The 23649-nt window shown below is 41.1% G+C and overlaps 1 protein-coding gene across 4 annotated transcripts in view; it reads left to right on the forward strand.

The window, feature by feature from the left end:
• Window positions 1–23649, forward strand: part of rel (v-rel avian reticuloendotheliosis viral oncogene homolog) — a 95693-nt gene that overhangs the window by 23648 nt on the left and 48396 nt on the right. The window contains exons 1-4 of one of the 4 annotated variants that reach the window (XM_043696054.1): window positions 16416–16573; window positions 19337–19378; window positions 19510–19646; window positions 21300–21448. In XM_043696054.1, the coding sequence (XP_043551989.1) occupies window positions 16567–16573; window positions 19337–19378; window positions 19510–19646; window positions 21300–21448 (335 nt within the window). In that variant the 5' untranslated portion in view covers window positions 16416–16566. Of the gene's footprint in view, window positions 1–16415; window positions 16574–16918; window positions 17060–19336; window positions 19379–19509; window positions 19647–21299; window positions 21449–23649 lie in introns of those variants that run through there. The other 3 variants (XM_043696058.1, XM_043696056.1, XM_043696057.1) reach the window with 3 other exon arrangements.

Consider the following 23649-nt stretch of genomic DNA (forward strand, 5'->3'; position numbering starts at 1 on the left):
ATCCATTTATACCACATCTACCGCTTTCCCCTCATCAACCTCCTTCGTCACCTTTTCAAAGAATTCAATAAGGTTTGTGAGGCACGACCTTCCCTTCACAAAACCATGCTGACTATCTTTGATCACATTATTCCTATCCAGATGTGCATGAATCCTATCCCTTACAATTCTCTCTAAGACTTTGCCCACGACAGAAGTGAGACTCACCGGCCTATAGTTACTAGGGTTATCCCTACTCCCCTTTTTGAACAAGGGAACCACATTTGCTATCCTCCAGTCTTCTGGCACTACTCCTGTAGACAGAGAGGACATAAAAATCAAGGCCAATGGCTCTGCAATCTCCTCCCTTGCTTCCCAGAGAATCCTAGGATAAATGCCATCAGGCCCAGGGGACTTATCTATTTTCACCTTTTCCAGGATTTCCAACACCTCTTCTCTACATACCTCACAGCCATCCATTCTACTTATTTGTGACTCAGTATTCACATCGACGACACTGCCCTGTTCCTGAGTAAATACTGAAGAAAAGTATTCATTCAGTGTCTCCGCAATCTCTTCTGCCTCCACACGCAACTTCCCACTACTATCCTTGACTGGTCCTATTCCTACCCTAGTCATTCTTTTATTCCTAACATACCTATAGAAAGCCTTAGGGTTTTCCCTAATCCTATCTACTATGGACCTTTCATGTCCCCTCCTTGCTGCTTTTAGCTCTCTCTTCAGGTCCTTCCTGGCTACCCTATAACTCTCAATCGCCCCAATTGAACCTTCACGTCTCATCTTGAGATAGGCCGCCCTCTTTCATTTAACAAGGGATTCCAATTCCTTATTAAACCACGGCTCCCTCGCACGACCCTTTCCTACCTGCCTGACCGGTACATAATTATCAAGGACACTCAATAGTTGCCCCTTGAACAAGTTCCACATATCATTTACACTCTTGCCTTGGAGTCTACTTTTCCAAGCCACACATCCTAAGTCATGCCTCACCGCATCATAATTTCCCTGACCCCAGCTATAACTCTTGCCTTGTAGTACACACTTATCCCTCTCCATCACGGGTGTAAAAATCACCGAATTATGGTCACTATCCCCAAAGTGCTCACCTACCTTTAATTCTAACACCTGGCCTGGTTCGTTACCCAGAACCAAATCCAGTATGGCCTCACCTCTTGTTGGCCTGTCTACATATTGTCAGGAAACTCTCCTGCACACATTGAACAAACACTGAGCCATCTAACGAACTTGAGCTATAGCTTTCCCAATCAATATCAGGAAAGTTAAAGTCCCCCATAACAACCACCCTATTACTGTCACTCATCTCCTGAATCACCTTCCCTATCCTTTCTTCAATGATTCTAGGACTATTAGGAGGCCTGTAAAAGACTTATAACAGGGTGACCTCACCTTTCCTATTCCTAACCTCAGCCCAAACTACCTCAGATGACGAGTCTTCATCCATCGTAATACCAACACTAAGCAGAAAGAAAAAAGGGAACGCGCTCAACACACTGGAAAGGAAAGGCCTGGAAGGACTCCGAAAAGATAGAAATATCGTAATTCTCCAGCAGCCAAAGGGCGCATGACCGTCATCCTGAACAGAACACAATGCATTGAAAAAGCAAAGACACTACTCGCAGATACCTATCAACAGGTGGCGATGAACCACTGCACAGCTAGAAAACCACATTACAGCACACCCTGAGGAAATTAGTCGAGAGTGTGGTGCTGGGAAGTCACTGCAGGCAAGAACCGAGGAGTTGGAGAATCGACATTTCGGGCATAAGCCTTTCATCAGGAATAAGGCTTGTGGGTCAAAGGGGCTGAGAGATTAATGGAAGGGAGGTGGGGTTGGGGGAAAGGTAGCTCAGAATGTGATAGGTTGGAGAGGACAGTGGAGCGGATAGATGGGAAAAGCAATGGACAGGTCAAGAGGGCAGTGCTGAGTTGGAGGCTTGGGACTGGGATGATGTGGGGGCAGGGTAATGAGGAAACTGGTGAAATCCACATTGATCCCATGTGGTTGCACAGTCCCAAGCTGAAATATGAGGCATCCTTCCTCCAGGTGTCGGATGGTAAGGGTTTGGCGATGGAGGAGGCCCTTGATGTCTGCATGTCCTTGATGGAGTGGGAGGGGGAGTTGAAGTGTTCAGCCAAGGTGTGTTGGGGTTGGTGGTACTGGTTTCCCAGAGATATTCTCTGAAACGATCAGCAAGTAGGCGTCCAGTGTCCCCAATGTAGAGGTGACCACATTGGGTGCAACGGATACAGTAGATGACATTGGTGGAGGTATGGGTAAATTTCTGTCGGATGTAGAAGGATCCTTTGGGGTCTTGGATGGAGGTGAGGGGGGGGATGTTTTGGGCACAGGTTTTGCATTTCCTGCAGTGGCAGGGGAAGGTGCCGGGAGTGGGGTGTGGGCTGATTTGGAGCATGGATCTTATGAGGGAGTCGCAGAGGGAATGGTCTCTCTGAAATGCTGATAGAGGTGGGGAGGGAAATATGTCCCTGGTGGTGGAGTCTGTTTGTAGGTGGCGGACGATGATGCGATGTTTACGGACGTTGGTGAGGTGGAAGGCGAGGACCAGAGGGGTTCCGTCCTTGTTGCGTTGGGAGGGGTGGGGTTCAAGGGCGGAGGTGCAGGAAGTGGAGGAGATGTGCTGGAGGGCATCATCGGCCACATGAGGGGAAATTGCGATCCCAGGAGGCCATCTGTGATTTTCTAAGGTGGAAGTGTTCCTTCTGGGAATAGATGCAGCAGAGATGGAGGAATTGGGGATAAGAGATGGCGTTTTTACAGGAGGTTGGGTGGGAGGAGGTGTAGCTAGCTGTGGGAGTTGGTGGGTTTGTAGTAGATGTCCATGTTGAGTCGGTCGCCTGAGATGGAGCTGGAGAGATTCAGGAAGAGGAAGGAGATATCTGAGATGGTCCAGTTGAATTTGAGGTCGGGTAAAAGGTGTTAGTGAAGTTGATACATTGTTCGACCTCCTGGTGGTAGCATGAGGTGGCGCCGATACAGTCAGCGATATAGCAGAGAAAAAGGTGGGGGCTGGTGCCGGTGTAGGTGCAGAAGATGGACTGTTCCACGTACCCAACAAAGAGACAGGCATAGCTGGGATCCATGCGGGTGCCCTTGGCTACCACTTTGGTTTGGAGGAAGTGGAAGGATTCAAAGGAGAAGTTGTTAAGGGTGAGATCCAGTTTAGCCAGGCAGATGAGGGTGTCTGGTTGAGACGGCATGAAAGGAAGAAACGGAAGACTTGGAGGCCTTCGTTGTGGCTGAAGGAATGTGTATAGGGACTGGAAGTCCATGGTGAAGATAAGGCATAGGTGGCCAGGGAAATGAAAGTCTTAGAGGGGGTGAAAGGTGTGTGTGATGTCCCCAACATAGGTGGGGAGTTCTTGGTCTAAATGGGACAGGACGGTGTCAAGGTATGCAAGGATGAATTCTGTGGGACATGAGCAGGCCAAGAAATTGGGTCAACCTGGGAAGTCAAGTTTGTGAATCTTTGGTAGGAGGTAAAATCGATCGGTGTGGGGTAAGTGGACAATGAGATTGGAGGCTGTGGACGGGAGATCCCCAGAGGTGATGTGGTTGTGGAAGGTCTGGGAGATGATGGTGGTTTGGTGATGGGAGGTGAGGTCATGGTCGAGGGGGCAGTAGGAGGAGGTGTCTGTGAGTTGACGCCTGAATTCAGCGGTGTAGAGGTCACCTCTGCCCTTGAACCCCACCCCTCCCATTGCAACAAGGACAGAAATCCTTGGTCTTCATCTTCCACCCCACTAACCACCATATACATTGCATCATCCTTCACCACTTCCACCACCCACAAACAGACCCCACCACTAGGGACATATTTCCCTCCCAACCCCTATCAGTGTTCCAGAGAGACCATTCCTTCCATGACTCCCTTGTCAGATCCACGCCCCCAACTAGCCCACATCTCATTCCTGGCATCTTCCCCTGCTACCGCAGCAAGTGCAAAACCTGTGCCCACACCTCTCCCCTCACTTCCGTCCAAGGCTCCAATGGATCCTTCCACATCCGACAGAAATTTATCTGTATCTCTACCAAAGTCATTTACTGCATCCTTTCCACCCGATGTGGTCACCTCTACATTGGGGAGACAGGACGCCAACTTGCGGATCGTTTCAGAGGATATCTCTGGGACACCCGCACCAACCAACCCTACCATCCTGTGGCTGAACACTTTAACTCCCTCTCCCACCCCGCCAAGGACATGCAGATCCTGGGCCTCCTCCATGGCCAAACCGTTACCACCCGACTCTTGGAGGAAGAATGCCTTATCTTCCACCTTGGGATCCTGCAACTACATGGGATCAATGTGGATTTCATCAGTTTCCTCATTTCTCCTGTCCCCACATTATCCCAGTCCCAAGCCTCCAACTCGGCACCGCCCTCTTGACCTGTCCATTGCCTTTCCCATCTATCTGCTCCACCCTCCTCTCTGACCTATCACCTTCTCCCCCATCTTCATCTACCTATCATATTCTGAGCTATCTTTCCCTCAACCCCACCCCCCTCCCATTTATCTCTCAGGCCCCCGACCCACAAGCCTCATGCCTGATGAACGGCTTATGCCTGAACCGTCGATTCTCCTGCTCCTCAGATGCTGCCAGACCTGCTGTGCTTTTCTAGCTTTTCGACTCTGATCTCCAGCATCTGCAGTCCTCACTTTTTCCTGAGGAAACTACACAAGACAGGTGAAATTAACAAGACAGACCTCCAAAGACTGAAACCTGAAGAATCCAACGCACCCTGTTTCTACGGATTAACAAAGGTATGTAAACAATGGGCCCCCTTCAGACCCATAGTCTCACTTCCTGGTACACTGACTTACAGGTTAGCAAAGAAACTGCAACACAAACTGAAACACCTACTAGAAGACTCCATCCACTCCACCCAGGAATTCCTTAACATCATCAAAGATGCCAAGGTAGAGGACGATGAGGTCATGGTTTCCTTCAAAGTGACGGCCCTATTCACATCAATAAATATCACCCTAGCCAAAGAAACACTGGCCTCACTGCTCGACGAATCAAGGACACAAACACCTGACAGCAACAACTCCATCAGCAATGACAGCATCCTCAAACTAGGAGACCTGTGCCTTCCAATCCACTTCACCTTCAACGACAAGACCTGCAAACAAATCAATGGGACACCTATAGGATCATCAATATTGGGACTTATAGCAGAAACAGTTATGCAGAGGTTAGAAGGAGCAGCCCTTCCCACGATGCAGTGGAAGCTTTTGGTCCGCTATGTGGATGACAACTTTGACATCATGAAAAGCAACAAATTAGAAGAAACCCACAGATGCATAAAGAACATCCTTACTGGTATAAAGTTCTCCAAACAGGAAGGGAACAATAACAGACTCCCTATCCTAGATGTCACAGTAGAATGAAAAGCCGGTGGAGAGCTGCAGACCAGCATTTACAGGAAAGCCACATACACACTGACCTACACATTCAACTACTGGAGCAATCATCCCAGTACCACATATACACTCAACCACAGGAGCAATCATCCCAACACCCACAAACCAAGCTGTATTAGGACATTATTTAAACGAGCCACAACATACTGAAGCACCCAGGAACTACAAGCCCAAGTAAAAACACCTATACAATGTATTCAGGAACAATGTGTACCCGATAAGCGCAGTCTGCCAATTCCTGCAGACCTAAACAAGAAGACACAACACGCCCAGAGACTCTAGCCACCCTGCTGTACATCAAAGATATCTTGGAGATGACGACCAGCTACTCTGGTCCCTCGGCATCTTGGTAGCCCACAAACCTACCACCACACTGAAACAGCTCCTGATAAATTAAAAGGAATCAACCAGCAGAATGAATGTTATATACAAGATACCCTGCAAGGACTGCAACAAACATTACATTGAACAAATGGGCAGGAAACTAGCCACAAGGATACATGAGCACCAACTAGCCACCAAAAGACAAGAGTAACTATCACTGGTATCCATACATACAGATGAAGAGGAACACCGGTATGACTGGGACAATACATCCATCCTGGGACAGGCTAAACAAAGACATGCACGGGAATTCCTAGAGGCCTGGCAATCAAACTGGAACTCCATTAACAAATATAAAATGTTGGACCCCATTTACCAAACTCTCAGAATCAGACCCAGAAATGATATCACCCACCACAACAAACTGAGACAGATAAATAGCAAGCGGGACAGAACACCAGTGCTTCACCAGAGGCTCACTGATGTTACTCAGCATGGTGACGCAACGTCTGAGAACAAACCTACCTGCTCAGTGAACAAACTTACAACCTGATCCCTTTGTAATCTTAGAAAACCTCCTTCACTGTCTACTATGCCACCAATTTTCGCGTCATCTGCAAACTTACTAACCATGCCTTCTATATTCTCATCCAAATTTTTATATAAATGACAGACAAAAGAGGAACCAGAACTGATCCCTGTGAAACACCACTGGTCACAGACTTCTAGTCCGAAAAACAACCCTCCGTCATTACTTTTTGTCTCCTGCTGTTCAGCCAATTATGTATCCAATTGGCAAGCTCACCCTGAATCCCATGTGATCTAACTTTGCTAATTAGTCTACCATACGGAACCTTGTCAAAGGCTTTAATAAAATTCAAATAAACAATGTCTGCCACTCTGTCGTCATCAATCTTTTTGGTAACCTCCTCAAAAAAACTCAGTCACATTTGTGAGGCACGATTTTCCTCACACAAAACCATGCTGACTATCCCTAATCAATCTTTGCTTCTCTAAATCTCCATAATTGTATCTTTTATAATTACCTCCAACAATTTATCCATATTCAAAGTCAAACTTACAGATTTATAGTTTTCTGGTTTCTCCTTACAGCCTTTCTTAAACATAGGTACAACATTAGTCACCCCTAAGTCATCAGGAACCTCACCTGTAGTTACAGATGATGCAAATATTTCTGCAAGGTGTCTCTTAATTTCCTCCCTTACTTCCCACAACATTCTGGGATACATTAGATCAGGTCCCAGCGATTTATCCATCTTTATGTTCTCTAAGACTGCCAGAACTTTCTCTTCTGTAATGTGAACTATTTTTAAACACGAAGTTTATTTCTTTGCATTGTCTAGCCTCCATTTCTTTGTCCACAGTAAAAACTGACATTTAATATCTCTCCTATCTCCTGGGGTTCAACAGAAACGTGACCTCCTTGATCTTTAAGAGGCTCTATCCTCCCTCTAGTTACCCTCTTGCTCTTAATGTATTTGTAGAATCTCTTAAGATTAAGGATAAGCTAATCTGCCAATACTGTCTCCTATCTCCTCTTTGCCCTCCTGAATTCTTTCCTAAGAATGCCCCTACAGTTTATTTTGATTAAGAGATTCAATTAAACCAAATTGTCTCTATCTAAAACAGATTCTTTTATTCTTGACTAGAACTTAATATCTTTATTCATCCATTGTTCTTTAATCTTACCAGGACTTTTGCCCGAAACGTCGATTTTATTGCTCCACGGATGCTGCCTGAACTGCTGTGCTTTTCCAGCACCACTCTAATCTAAACTTTAGTCTTACCAGCCTTATCTTTCACTCCAACAGGAACATAATGCCTCTGAACTCTTAACCTCACACTTTTGAATGCCTCCCACTTGTCGGGCGTCCTTTAACCTGCAAACAGTCTACTCCAATCAAGTTTTGAACGTTCTTGTCTCATGCCATTAAAATTTGCCTTACTCCAGTTAAAACCTTTAACTTTTATGGAAGACTTATCCTTTTCCATAACTATTTTGAAACTAATAGAATTATGATCGCTCTACCTGAGGTGTTACACCACTTTCACTTCAGTCATCTGCCCTGCCTTATTGCCCAAAATAAGGTCTAATTTTGCTCCTTCTCTAGTAGGAACATTCACATATTGATAAAGGCACATTAACATATTTGATAAATTCTTCAACATCCAAACCTTTAACACTATGGTAGCCCCAGCCAATGTTTGGAAAAGTAAAATCCCCCATTATTATAACCTTATGATGCTTACATATATCTGAGATCTCTCTCCATATTTGTTTCTCAATTTTCCTCTTACTACTGGGGGCTACAGTGCAATCCCATCAAAGTGATCTTTCTTATTTGTAATTTCTACCCATATATTTTCACTGAACAGTTTTTCAGAAATATCTTCTTTAGTTACAGCAGTAACGTATACCTTAATTAAAAACATTGCATCCTCTCCACCCCACCACCACCTTCTTGCCTCCTTATCTATCCTTCCTATAGCATCTAAAACCTGGAACATTGAACTGCCACTCTTGTCCATCTCTCAGCCAAGTTATTTTTATAGCTATGACATCTCAATCCCATTTCTTATTCATGCCCTGAGTTCTTCAGCTTTACCTGTAAGATCCCTTGCATTGAAATAAATGCAATTTAGTTCTTCAGAATTACTATATACTCTGAGTCTCTCTTGTCTTTCTTTTCTAATTGACATGCTCTCCTCACTTCAGAACCTTCCCTATCAATCCTTCCATTTACACTGCTACTTAGAGAGGGGGAGTGGAGGAATTCTCAGTATAAAGTCTCCCTTGAGGGATTGAACAAATCTCCCTGTTCAGATGTTGATCTCTTTCCAGTTTAGGTTAGATTCATCCTTTTGGACAGGTCTTTTCTATCCCAAAACCTGTTCCAATTGTGCAAACACCTGAATCCTTGAACAGCCATTGATTTATCTCCTTTCCTCGTTTGAGTTTGGCATTGGGAGTAAACCAAAAATTACCACTTTTAAGGTTCTATTTTTTAATCTTCGACCTAACCTCTTCAGTTCACTCTGTACTGCTTTAATCTTTTCCCTAAAAATGTCATTCCTACCAATGTGTACAATAATTTCTGGCTTATCAATCTCCCTTTAACAACATGTTTAAAATGTTTAGAGAGGTCCTTAATCCTAGCACCAGGAAAGCAACAAACCATCCTAAATTATGTTGGGACAGCAAGCCGAGAGAAGTTTCCCTGCTGAATTGGGGTTTGTTGGGATATTATGGTTGAAAGCAACCCTTCCCTGCCATGCTTCTTTTGTACAGCAAAGCAAAGCCAGTGTGTATATTCACAAGGGTCATGGTGAAAGATGAGTAAGATGAGATGAGGAGGGAATCCCACTGTGGTCAAAGAGGAGTTCACAACTGCACACACATCCCTGTCACCAGCTAAAGCTAGGACCTTGAAGGAAAAACTGGACTTTATAATAGGTATGAATTCTGGCATTCTTTTCCTCATGATAAAATGGGGATTGTTTAAAGTCTCGCATCCTGAAAGATGATTTTAAACAGGTCCCTCTCTCTGCCGCCTCCTAGTCTTAAAACAAAACTGATCTGGTACGTTTGGCAAAGGTTTTGCTCAGGGAATTAGAGGAGGACCTAAGAAGGGTGCTGGGAGAAGTAGCTATTAATTTCTGTAAGATATTAAGGTATTAGTTAGTGTCAAACAGTCCCTCACTGAAAATCCCAGTATATTTACAGAGGGCTTCATGGCTGCAAATGAAATACCTGTTCAAAGACTCAGAAGGGATGAATACTGTGATTCCATAAGTTAGGAGAGCCTCTTTCTGAAAGATGTAAGTAGTGCATTGGGAACTTAGAATAATAAAACGCTGGATCAGAATGAGTTGGTCCATTAAGCTAACACAACATGGAGATAGGACCACAAAAGTATCTTCAAGTGTTCGGGAAAAGGGAAGGTAGGAATCATCAACAGCCCCTCACACAGCCAGAACGCTGGACAAAACAAGGGTATGCAAATTTGCTGTTTCCACTGCAATAAGCTGGGCCACAATGCCCATGATTACCATAGCAAACAGGATGGACAGCCTGAAGTGGATAGTAGGTTTTGCTTCCCATCTCCTTCCCCCTCCAGTACATATGACGCCTGACCCAGATTAACAATGTTTTGAGATAACAGAAGTAGCAATAGAGGTAATGAAGACACGGTCATTGTCGCAGTAATGCAAACGCCTGAGATCACAAGCCAGAATCCATTATGATTCCTACCAGCCTCCCAGGGAGAGACGATGATGGATGAAGGGTGTAGAAGACCATTAGTCCATACAGTTGATAGTAGAGGCCTTCAGCAATTAATGCTAGTCAAATCCAGTCCCCCACTACTATTATCTAGGGCCCCTGTCCTGACACAATGATAGGCTCAAATCAATACAGGAGTCCCTTGCCATCTAGTTGAATGTTGATAGGATTGCTGGGAAAAAGAGTCAAGCAAAAATTTGCAAACTGTAGGAAGTTGTGACTGCTCTCTACAAAAAGAGACCAGATGACCTTGAACTTTACTGGAACAGTGTGAGGAAAAACAGTTTCCCCAGGGATCCAGTCATTCCAAATTCACTTTTCAATTTTAATCCTAAAAAAAGTTCTGTGCTGTGAAAGTTTGATTCCTAAAAGCATACAGGTAAGCTGAAGTTTGGCAGACATTCAATTTGAACTCAGAATGTGCAAATTGTTTTAAGGAGAAAAAAGGGATAAACAAAAGAGGTAAAAGAAATATCTTGCTGTGTATGCATGCATTGTTCTTTTTTGAGATTTGTTCATTCAAAAAGTACTAAAAAACGGTTTTAGGACGATTGGTATGTTTGAGCAAAGTCAAAAAAAGACAATGTTTATGAAAAAAACCCTTTGAAACCCAGGATTGTAGGATTGATGAATGAAGAGATTCTGGATTGACTGGTTAGCACTGTATTCACTGGAGTTTAGAAGAATGAGGAGGTTCTCCTAGAAACCTATAAAAGTCTAATATGACTAAATAGGAATGATATTTCCGATAGCTGAGAAGTCCAGAACCAGGGGTCACAGTTCAATGATATGAAGTTGCTCATTTAGGACAGAGATGAGAAATTTTACTACCCAGGAAGTGGTGAGCTTGTTGAATTCTCTGTCACAGAAAGCAGTTAGGGTCAAAACATTAAGTATTCAAGAAGGTGTTAGATAAAGTTCTGAGGGCTAAAGGGATCAAAGGGTATGGGGATAAAGCGTATCCTGATTTGGATGATCAGTCATGGTCATATTGAATGGTGGAGCAGGTTCAAAAAGACAAATAGCCTGTTTGAAAATACAGCAAGAAATTCAAAAGCTAGGAGAGTGCATCTGGTTTGTCCTGATATATATTGTCAGTCAGATCCCATGGTTGAGAATGTTTGCTTTATGTTTAGAGGTCGGTTAATACGTGATATTAATACTTCTTGTAGCTTTTATATGTTATCTGCGATGTATACAATCAAGAAATTTGGGAACCAAATATGTATCTTTGAAATAGGTTATTGAACAATTGTGATAAATCAATAAGGATATCTCCTTCTCAAAGGAAAGACTGTTGGAAATTGGAGTTCCCTTTAAAACTGATGTATCTTAATATTTCATGTTTAGTAGTTTTTGTGTAACGTAAGACATATTAACTGTGTTACAGTACCAACTACAAGCTACTATATAGCAAACCGCGAGCAAATGAAAATGAAGTAAAGGTTTCTCAAATCATCAAGGTCATGAAGTTTAGTTGACTGATGTCAAAGATTTATCAGGCTAATGTTACCTAAGTATCAATGTGATGTTTACAAGAATAGATGTTTTGGTCTCAGAAGGAGTGACAACTAACCTTCAGTTGGAGGTGGGCAGGGGGACAGCAGTCATCCTGACATCATAGGTAACAGCCCATGGTAATTGCCAAAATGGTTCAGACAGATGACACAGCATAGATTACCAGCCCCCAAACTATGATATATCAACAAAGGTGTGCGGGAAGTGAGAGACAGAAAGAGAGGATCCAGAGGAATGAGGCATCACCTTGGGGGAAGACCGGGAGCTCCACCCCGTTCCCTACCCCACATCAGTCTGAGGGAAGAACAAATACTGTAACCACTGAAGATGATTACCACAGATTGCAATATATCTGGGATGAACTCTTCACCACTTTAAACCATGGGGATCCACCACCTTTGCTCGTCTATTCTACAGAACAGCTTCAAGATAGGTGAAGAGTTTTAAATTGTTATTGATTGTGTATTTCATCTCTTTGTCTAATTAACTCCATATTATATCTAAAATGCTGCTTCTTAACAGAATGTCTGAAAGTTGCTTACAAATTGTCAACTGCCTATATTAAGCGATGATGATTACAAGCTCCCCCAAAACCTAATAGTGGTAGGGGATCAACAGCTAGTGAGTTTTTAATGGGAAGAAACTCTTGTCTTACACAAGTTGTAGTTTACTGCATAATAGAAATTAGGCAAAAGTTAGTAGTAATGTTTATATGTGAAGATGTGTGGATATAGGTCTGCACTCCATGAAATCCTAAGACATTCTGCTTTGTTCCTATATGTTATCGTCAGATTGGGTGGAGCTTAATGCAGTATTCCACTTAACCCTTCAGAACCATTACCATGTAAAATGTCTTCTCCCACTTATTTTTCCCATAGTAAACATTTGTACATTTATGTCAAAGTTACATGTACCACTTGCCTATCTCCCCTACAACCCAGGACACTAACGTCATAAATTCAGGCAATCTAGAACTTTCACAATCATTCAGAACTAGAAGATTGTTAGGTCACTGACTTGAGGATTGTTGACCTTGATTCTGATCTTTCAAAGTCTGCAGGTTGTGGTCATCATGATGTTCCTCATTGGGTTTTTCCTAATCCATCATTGGTGAATGATTTCTCTGGAACAAAAAAGTTCCTGATGTTCTCTGTATAGCCCCCTTAGCAATATGGACAAGATATCCTTAGAACTGGCCTGCTGCCTCATAAATGACGATACTATTCCTGTTAAGATTCCGAATCCATACCTGTTATCTTGGGCCCAAGTGCAGCAACTGTCACATACAGTGACATCTGTTATAGTGGGCGGCACAGTGGTTAGCACTGCTGCCTCACAGCGCCTGAGACCCAGGTCAATTCCCGCCTCAGGCGACTGACTGTGTGGAGTTTGCACATTCTCCCTGTGTCTGCGTGGGTTTCCTCCCACAATCCAAAGATGTGCAGGTCAGGTGAATTGGTCATGCTAAATTGTCCGTAGTGTTAGGTAATGGGTAAATATAGGGGTATGGGTGGGTTGCGCTTCGGCGGGTCGGTGTGGACTTGTTGGGCCGAAGGGCCTGTTTCCACACTGTAATGTAATGTAATGTAATGTAATCTAATCTAATCTAATAGTGAGTAACCTCCTGATCCTATAAGACTGCTCTTTCTTACAAACATTCTTGGAGCACCATGGACTCAGCTGTGGAATTGAGTCTTCAATTTTCTACTCTGTGAACTTTATTTGACACAATCACATCAGGGATCCCACGTGAATATTTCATGCAAGGTCCTGAAAACTGTCTCTGTGATTGTGGTATATACTTTATTTACTGTTATACACTGAGAAAAATAATCAACAGTAACAAAGTAAAACATCTGTCAAACATAAATAGGTCTGTTGCCCATTATTCAAAGTGGGAATTTATTAATAGCCTTTGTTTTCTATGATCTGTTCCATCCTTGTCAACAATGTGTCTCAAGAAGTGAATAGATTCCCTGGGAAATTCACACTTGTCATTGAAGGTAAGCACTAACTAGTCTGTAATTCCTTGATTCTTCTCTTTCACCCTTCGTAAAAAGTGGAATGAAGTGCAATTATCCAATCCAGAGAGACAACTCCTGTATCTAGGAAATCACAGAATCCCTACAATGTGGAAGCAAGCTATTCGGCCCATTGAATCCACACCAACTCTCCAAACAGTACTCCAACGAGACCCACCCCCTTATTCTTTCCCTGTAACCTAGTATTTCCCATGGCTAATCCACTTAAGCTGCACATCTTTGGACTGTGGGAGGAAACCAATGCACCCATGTGGACACGGAGAGAATGTGCCAACTCCACACAGACAGTCTCCCGAGGATGAAATCAAACACCGTGCTAACTACTGAGCCAGCAAGCTGCCCAAACTCTGAAAGGTTAGAGTTAGGAGTCTACAACATGCTCCCCTATTTCCTTTAACAGCATTAGATGGAATCTGTCAGGTCATGGGGACTTGTCACTCTTTAATTTCATTAATTTCCCCATTACCAATGTTTTACTTACGTTAAATTAATCTAGTCCCTGATCTCGATAAATTATTAATTTCCTTGGGACTTCTGGCAAGCTATCCTCCTTTTCTACTGCAAATACTAAGGAAAAGTAATGAGTCAATATGACTCTCATTTCCCAATAGTCTTTGAAAATATCCCCATTGTCAGTCTTCAGTGTGCCAACATTGCTCCTAACCAGCATTTCCCTTTATATAAACTATAAATTTTCTGCTTAGTGATTCTGATGTCCCAGTCAAGTTTCCTTTTGTAATCCCTTTCAGTAGCACTTAAAAACTGCTTTGTGGCCCTTTGCTGCTATTTGTATCCTGGTCATTTAGCACGCTATGAACTGTATTTTATATTTTCATAAGCCATTTTCTTTAGTTTTTTTGCTGCCCCTTCTCTCAGTTTTTCACAAGCTGGTTTCTTCTGTGAAATAGAGCTTTTCTCTCTCTTAGCTTTTTAGAAATCCATGCTGGCTGTCCTTAATCAAGCTGTTTTTATGTGAATATAAATTTTTTTATACCCTTAAGAAGCTGGATTATAGGTTAATCTGTAGTTAGATGATTGACCTTTTTTCGATTTTTAGAACAGAGATGTTACATTTGCAATCTGTGCAAACATTCATATCCCAGGATGTTGAAAGATCAAACTCTTGGTTATTTACTCTCTATAGGTCGGTGTTCTACAATATATACTACCAAGATGTAATTTTTTAAAATTTTTAGTTCCACCATTTATTTCTGAGTTAACTATAGCCAAGGAAGTAAAACTCTGTAATTGCTATACTTTGTCTTGGTTTCTGCAGGAATATGTCAATGGGAATGAAAGTTACAAAAGAACAAATACTTATTTACTATGTCCACAAATTTCTCTCATACAGAAATAAATAGGATGTTTGTCTCTTCTACCATTTTATTTTTAATTTGTTTAGAATCCTCTTTACTATTTCCCTTTGGTATTCTTCCACTCTTTCTTCATACTTTGTCTCAGTCATTTTAATGATTTTTGCTTTGCCTCAATATTTTCAGTAGCCTGCTTAATTTTCCATTGTTTTTAGTCCTTGATTTATCAAGTCTCATGTTAAAGTTCCTTCTGCATCCAAAGAACTTTGATACAATTCTTTTACTTCTTGTCAAAATATCCTAAGCATTTTCTGACTGAATACTTCTGTTTGTTTGTTTGTTTGTTGACTACTTAATCTGACAAATTTTCCTTCAAGTTCATTTATTTCCTTGTCTTTTGCATTAACTATATGTCTCATCATCAACACACAGCAATGCCAATGTAACGTGTGAAAAGAACAGAGAAAAAGGCTAGTAGTCTAGTCCAAGAGAGAGAATGTCAGCTCAAGCAGACCTGTTAGCCCATTGTTGAATGAGTTAAAATTAACAATTTCTCCTATTTATAACTTATTATGATAATAGCTGAGGACCAAGGGATTGTCTTTTTTTTTTGGCAGTGACATCTGTCTAAATGTGGTAGAATGGCTACTCTGTGATTACTCTCCTATTCTTTATATATGTAAATAGAATATACATATATACACATTACTGTAGAACAACAGGATCCTATTTCCTAGCCTGTTATCAAATCTTGACTCTCCCACAAATTTTACTTCTGCACTGTCTATCTCACCCCACTTCTACCCAAAGTCTACCTCACCCCACTTCAATACTACCCTTGCGTAACATATGTAACAGATCTGAACTGTCTTACTAAACTGATTTCCGTTTACCATGGCCTTATTTCTTAACCCTTTGCCTTCTGCCTCTTTGAGAATGCCAGCTTCTCCGGTCCTAATTGTTTTCTTTTCAACATAAACACAGAGTCACTGTGCATATCAATTCTTCACCAGGATAGTGTCCAGATGCTTATTACTAGTCTCCATCCATCACTATCACAAAAGCAAAATACAGTGGATGCTGATCTGAAATAAAATTACATAATGTTGAGAAGCCCAGCAGGTTAGCCAGAAAGGCCATAGACCTGAAATATTATTTGTTTCTCTGTCAACGGATGCTGCCAGACATTTTGAATATTTCCAGGACTTTCAATTTTGACTCCATCCTACAATGACGTCCTCTGTTCAGCCGAGAGTCCTCTTACTTTGAATCACTTTCCTTTAATTCCAATTACTATGGGAAATCATATGTACTTCGGCTTTGCGTGTCTTTGTGGAACTTCGTAATTCTGCTTCTTTATTTGTGACCTATACACAACCATGAGGCGAACAAACGTTCTCATTCTTTATTGGACACAGCCTGATAACCAGTAACATTGCGATTTGCATTACGGAGTTTCTGCGGAGGGGGGAAATTCCCTGCCAAAATTTATTACAATCTCACAGTGACTTTTCCAGTTTTGTCACCAGTTCGTTTAAGAGTGAGGACATCAGTTACATGTCGGAATAATTCTTTTGGTTATAAAAGCGAGATAAACCGCCATGGATGGTGAGTTGTTATTAATCAAATATTGAGATAGGTATGTTTTGAGCTGATGAAAATAAACCGAAATGCGCCATGAATCCAGATTATTTTCAGATTTCCAGCGTCAGCGCACTTTTTTTTGTGTCAGTGGCAGAGATACGTTTGGCCATTTCAGAATACTTTTATTTCTGAACCTCTTTTCGTGAGCATAAAAATTCGAAGGGTTACGTTGCTCGTGAGGTTTTTTTAAAAAAAAAATTAGACGATTTATTCATTTTCAATTTCGAAGTAATCATTCAGATAAAAACCTTTTTCGAGATCACACTGATCCATTGCGTTTGACTTTTTTTTTGCTCTGACATTGTTTTGACTTCCGCTCTGGCGTCTGTTTTTGGTCGAGGGAGTTTGTACAAACTTTCAGCGAACGTTGTGAAGCGGCCGGAGGCAGACGGCTCATAGGAGACCGTCACAAAAGTGAGCCGCCATTAATGCCTTTTAATGTCACAAACAGTAGGTAGAAAGTTGACTTTATTGGTACATTTTTCAGTGTTAAATTTGTGGGTCGAGGACGTTATTTATCATTCCGATCCCAGGAATCGATAACTGCCCCCACATTTCTGTGGCAGTTCGTGAGAGTATAGTCCTGTTGACTGTAAAGTCGCTGCATTACTTCCTAACTCAATAAGTTTTCTAATGAAAGTAAAATGTGAATTGAAAGAGACATCTACGTTGCCATCCATAAAAATGTCTGAAACTATAGATGAGATATTTGGCGAAACTATCGTGGGCGGTACTGAGAACCAAGCGACCAAAAAACTTCCCTTTAGACCACCAACTTAAATCTGGGGAAAGTGGGCGTAGCCTTATTCTGAAGAATGAAAGACTACCCAGTAGACATGGGGGCAATCGGTGCAATTTATTGACAGACTGGTTCTCTGTAATGGGACATTCCTAAAGAAGTTAGTGTTGTGACTATGTATTCATTGAAATAGCATTGATCCCGAGTGCTTATCATTTTAAAGTTACAGAATTCTAGCTGATGGGTCAGTAAAGTTTCATCAAATCAAAGGGGAAATTATTTTTTAGTTTGCTCCACAAAATGGTGCACTTTCATAGACGTTTCATCGGCTTCTACCAGTCAGCTTGGATTGTATTGACAGTAGATGCGTGCAGTGCCATTCCCCGAATGAGGGTAGGAAACGGAAGACAGCCATTGACTATTCATTATTTTAAATTAATTGGAACCCGTCTGTTTACATCCAGCTAGGACTAGTGATCCGTTTCCCAACCACTTCCCTGGCTACATTAGAGGCAACCATTAGTCGGCGCTGAAGTACAGGACATTTGATCTATTTTCCACCGTCAAAGCAGTGGGGTGGTCGTGATGATAGCAGGTGCCCGAGCGCTGCATTTGACATTCCATACACCCACTGAATTCTAATGTTACTGCTTATCTGAAATATGCTCAGTAAGACAGCCCAGTTCATCTCAGCTCGCAGAGTTAAAGCGAGACTTAGCCTCTGCACTACACTGCTGACTGTTGATATCATACGTCAAATGGGTTTTGATTCTGTTCTTTGAACTGATGGCTGATGCCTTGACTTGCTGGGCATGGGGTACTAATGTACAAAAAGATGCATTTTCCTTCTGCTCGCAAGGTTAATTTACTGATAACTGTACAAATGTATACCCTCTTTGGGAATCAGTATTGAGAATAATTTACTTTGTTAAATATTTGTACAGTTTGACATTAGATAACTGATAATTTATTTTTAAAATACTTGTGCAGTTACCAATGGATAGCAACTCATGCCCAGTAAAACTAGGAGTCAACAGTAGTTTCTAAGTAAAACTGTGAAATATACCAAGTGAAACCAAATCTGCATGTCACTATCAACAGTGTCATTTTTATGAAGTAAAACTTACTATCAATAACAATGCTCATAGTGACGCGTATTGTCTGAAAATCATTTACGATTGAGGGAATCGAGTCTATAGCGAGTCTGACATTATCTGCTGACTTTCTGCTTAAGCTACTGCATCTCACTGTGTAACTTAATATTTGGTCCACTATATAACTTCTAACATTGTTTGTCATTTTACTCCTTAAGATATGTTGAAAATTTCACTGAACGGGCGAATAGAAGAGCAAGCCACTCTGTTTGCTTGAGTGGTCTGCACAAAATAACATTCTTTAACTATGACTAAAAAGTAGTCTTTTGTTTTAAAGGATGAAATTTTGTAGAGGCCAGATATAACCAACCAGCTGTTTTTGTAAAATGTTTTTCTAACTTGATCAATTATTGAATATTCAAATATATTACACAACCACAATGTGATGATCTTGCTGAATAGGTTGAGTTCAGTTTGTGAAAAAGAATCTACAAAGTTATATTTCCAGTGTATGTAAAATACCTTTTATTAAAAAATGGCGTGAGGGAAATTATTTTTGTTTTTAGTGGGTGCAGTTAGCAGGACCTGCTTCACTTCTGGTTCAATGCACGCCCACCATTAAGTTGTGGGTGTAACTTAAATGACCTTTACTTTTATACATGTGTAGTTTCCTGGTGACCTCGTCGGAGGGCAACACCAACTCTCAGTTTAGGTCTTCAATACCTTCATCTAACCGCACATTTTAATTTGCTTACATAGAAATATTTTCACATTTGAGAAAATCTAATCTTAACTCAGCCATATTAGGAACTGCTTGCTTTTCTTAAGTAGGGAGTTTTTTTTAACTTAATTGATAAATAAGCAATGCTTACTTATGGAATCCTAATTTTACAGTGCAAAGTCACCTGCCTGCTATGTCAAGGCTTGCCCTTCAAGGTAAGAGACTTCTCTACATTTTCATCTAGACACCTTTATCTCTATGTTGTCCATCAATTTGTGTGACTGATGTGTTACAGTGCACTTTACTGTCATTGCATGTTGCTTTAATTGTTTTATTTAAATTTTAGGGGAACCTTATGTCGAAATTGTTGAGCAGCCCAAGCAACGTGGTATGCGTTTCCGATATAAGTGTGAAGGACGATCAGCTGGCAGCATTCCTGGGAAGAACAGCACAGATAACAATAGAACATACCCTTCAATACAGGTATAATATTATAAATAAGTGGAGGTTTTAAGCTTTCTGTGAAAGTACATTTAATTTCTTGCAAAATCCTTTTGAAGTGATGTAAAAACAGCATGTAAATATCAATGAGAATGAAAGTTTTTCTTTAATGCAAAAGAAAATCCTGTTTCTATGTCACAAGATTTCAGAAGTTTTGTGAACAGTTTCCTCTTAATCAATTTTTAATCAAAAAGCATGAATGAAGTAGCTCTCAACAAAAGAAGTGTCTTTTACTCTGTGATGCAGAACATGGTACTTTACTGCTGTGTAATTTGCTTTTAAGTAGAATAACCCGTAAATCACAATAATCTGTATCGAACATCTTGCTGGATGTCTCTGCCTAATTCAGTTGGGAATAGGAACTCATTATTACAGACAGGTTTCACTCAGTTTGGACATAATGCCCTATATAATTATGATGAGCTATACAATCACACCCTTTATTGATTGCGGTAATTCATCTGCTTGTCAAAAGCAACACTTAATATGTTGGGGAAATAAATGAACTTATCATAATTATTTGTTTATTATTATGAATTTGAAAGAAAAACATAATGAAACAACTAAGATGCCAAAATTATCATCACTTGGTGTTCCCAATGAGCTTAACCCAAGTGATGCACTTGGTTTTCAGCAACACCTCTTTAATCCATTCAGTGCACTCTGAAATCTCTCACTGTTCTTGATGCCTTGCTCAGTTTCTTGCTACTTTTGGTAATTAATTTAGAGCCAGTCTCCTCCAGGTTAGCTTTGAGATAATATACTTTTAAATTGGATGTGAATGAAATTGTAGATAGCTGGTAGGTTATAACCAATTAAAAATGAACACATTTGTCTTTGAGAAACCATAATCATCTCAGAGCCAGACCTCTTAACATTATATTCACAATACAGGCATGTATATGCAAATGTTTCTACTTTAATAAAATTAAACTGTTATATGATTAGATTCCCTATGCCCAACAAGTCCACACCGACCATCCAAAGAGTAACCCACCTAGACCCATTCACCTACCCTATATTTACCTCTGACTAATGCATCTAACAATTTAGCATGGCCAATTCACCTAGCCTGCATATCTTTGGATTGTGGGAGGAAACCGGAGCACCCAGAGGAAACCCATGCAGACACAGGGAGAATGTGAAAACTCCACACAGTCGCCCAAGACGGGAATCAAACTGTGGTTCCTGGCACTGTGAGGCAGTGTGCTAAGTACTGTGCTGCCCATGTTATGTTAAACTTTGTAACAAATCTATCAAAATTAACATTGAATTTCAAGGAAGTAGGGTATACCAATTATTTTTTCCCAGCTGTGTCAGCATTCAAAGGAGAAAAAAGTATTTCAGAATCAGACTAAACTCTACCCTCTCCAGGAATGGACAACATTCCAGTATATCAGCTGTGCTCATGTTACTCTCTCTGTACCATGTTTTCCCTCATATAGTACCATTTATATGAATGGGTCTGTTTACCAGATAGAGATCTTTTGAGTTAGATTTAGCAAGCTTGAGTAATGAAAAGACAATATTTAAACAAAATGCTGTGTACTTAGTAAATTTGTTTACATATTTTTAAAGTTTGCTTCCTTTTTATAACGACTTAGTTCTGATCTGTGTGTTCTTTTAACCATGCAGGTTGCTAACTATTTTGGAAGAGGGAGAGTTTTAGTCACTTTAGTTACAAAAATGGAACCCTTCAAGCCCCATCCACATGACTTGGTTGGGAAAGACTGTAAAGATGGGTTCTATGAAGCTGATTTTGGCCCAGATCGTAGAATTATTTGGTAGGTATTCAAGTTTAAGCTGACACATTTCATTTCTGTGTCATTTTGTTTTAAAAGTGAAATATACATAGACATTGGTTTGATTTTTGCTTCATGGCTTGGTGCTCTACTCAATTAGTTGAGGCATCATATTTTAGGTTGCCATCAACAGCAAAACAACTTGCATTTAAGTAGCACATTTAATGTAGTAAAATGTGTAACCAAACAAAAAAAATAACAGTGCCACATAAAGGAGAAATTAGGGCAGGTGATAAAAAGTTCAGTGATAAAAGATTAATGTTTTGGTAATGAAAACACAGAGGTTTGGGGAGGGAATTCCAGAGTTTAGCATCTAAACAGCTGAAGATAATGGGGTGGACAAAGTGGAGGGATACATAAGAGGCCAGAGTTTGAAGAATGAAAATTTCTCAAGGTCTTGGGAGAAGTTACAGAATTAAAGGAATGAGGCCGTGGAAGGATTTGAACACAAAGGTGAGAAGTTTTAAAGTAAGTAGCTGTTAGACTAAGTAAATGGAATGTAAGATAGTGCAGTTTTGACAGTTAAGTTCATGGAGATGGAGGATAGAAAACTAGAGGCCACAAGTGAAATCTGAAGGTATTAAAAGCATTGATGGGAGCAAATATTAGTCAACCGATAAATTTGTCGAATATCAAATAGTGTTAAAGGTTTAGATGGAGAGGAATTTGTTAAGTGAGTACAAGACAATTTTCTGATTCAGTATGTGGATATACATACTAGAGAAGATGCAAAACTTGGCCTACTATTGAGAAATAAGGCAGGGCAGATGACTGAGTTGTCAGTGGGGGAGCACTTTGGGGCCCAGCAACCATAATTCTTTTAGTTTTAAAACAGTGATGAAAAAGGATAGATCAGATCTAAAAGTTGAAGTTTTAAATTGGAGAAAGGCAAATTTTGACGGTATTAGGCAAGAACTTTCGAAAGCTGATTGGAGGCAGATGTTTGCAGGTAAAGCGACGGCTAGAAAATGGGAAGCCTTCAGACATAACAAGAATCCAGAGAAAGTATATTCCTATCGGGGTGAAAGGAAAGGCTGGTAGGTGTAGAGAATGCTGGATGACTAAAGCAATTGAGGGTTTGGTTAAGAAAAAGAAGGAAGCATATGTAAGGTATAGACAGGATAGATCGAGTGAATCCTTCGAAGAGTATGAAGGCAATAGGAGTATACTTAAGAGGGAAATCAGGAGGGCAAAACGGGGACATGAGATAGCTTTGGCAAATAGAATTAAGGAGAATCCAAAGGGTTTTTACAAATACGTTAAGGATAAAAGGGTAAACTAGGGAGTGAATAGGGCCCCTCAAAGATCAGCAAGGCGGCCTTTGTGTGGAGCTGCAGAAAATGGGTGAGATACTAAATGAATATTTTGCATGAGTATATACTGTGGAAAAGGATATGAAAGATATAGACTGTAGGGAAATAGATGGTGACATCTTGCAAAATGTCCAGATTACTGAGGAGGAAGTGCTGGATGTCTCGAAATGGGTAAAGGTGGATAAATCCCCAGGACCTGATCAGGTGTACCTGAGAACTCTGTGGGAAGCTAGAGAAGTGATTGCTGGGCCACTTGCTGAGATATTTGTATCATCAATAGTCGCAGGTGAGGTGCAGGAAGACTGGAGGTTGACGGTAAGGACAAGCCAGTGAACTATAGAACGGTGAGCCTGACCTCGGTGATGGGCAAGTTGTTGGAGGGAATCCTGAGTGACAGGATGTACATGTATTTGGAAAGGCAAGGACTGATTAGGGATAGTCAACATGGCTTTGTGCATGGGAAATCATGTCTCACAAACTTAATTGAATTTTTTGAAGAAGTAACAAAGAATATTGATGAGGGCAGAGTAGTAGATGTGATCTACATGGACTTCAGTAAGGCGTTCGATAAGGTTCCCCATGGGAGACTGGTTAGCAAGGTTAGATCTCATGGAATACAGGGAGAATTAGTCATTTGGATACAAAACTGGCTCAAAGGTAGAAGACAGAGGAGGCCTGTGACCAATGGAGTGCCACAAGGATCGGTGCTGCGTCCTCTACTTTTTGTAGTTAGTAAGTTTGCAGATGACACCAAAATTGGAGGTGTAGTGGACAGCGAAGAGGGGTTACCTCCGATTACAACAGGGTGTGGACCAGATGGGCCAATGGGCTGAGAAGTGGCAGATGGAGTTTAATTCAGATAAATGCGAG

The sequence above is a fragment of the Chiloscyllium plagiosum genome, chromosome 9, assembly GCF_004010195.1.
Source record: "Chiloscyllium plagiosum isolate BGI_BamShark_2017 chromosome 9, ASM401019v2, whole genome shotgun sequence".
NCBI lineage: Eukaryota > Metazoa > Chordata > Chondrichthyes > Orectolobiformes > Hemiscylliidae > Chiloscyllium > Chiloscyllium plagiosum.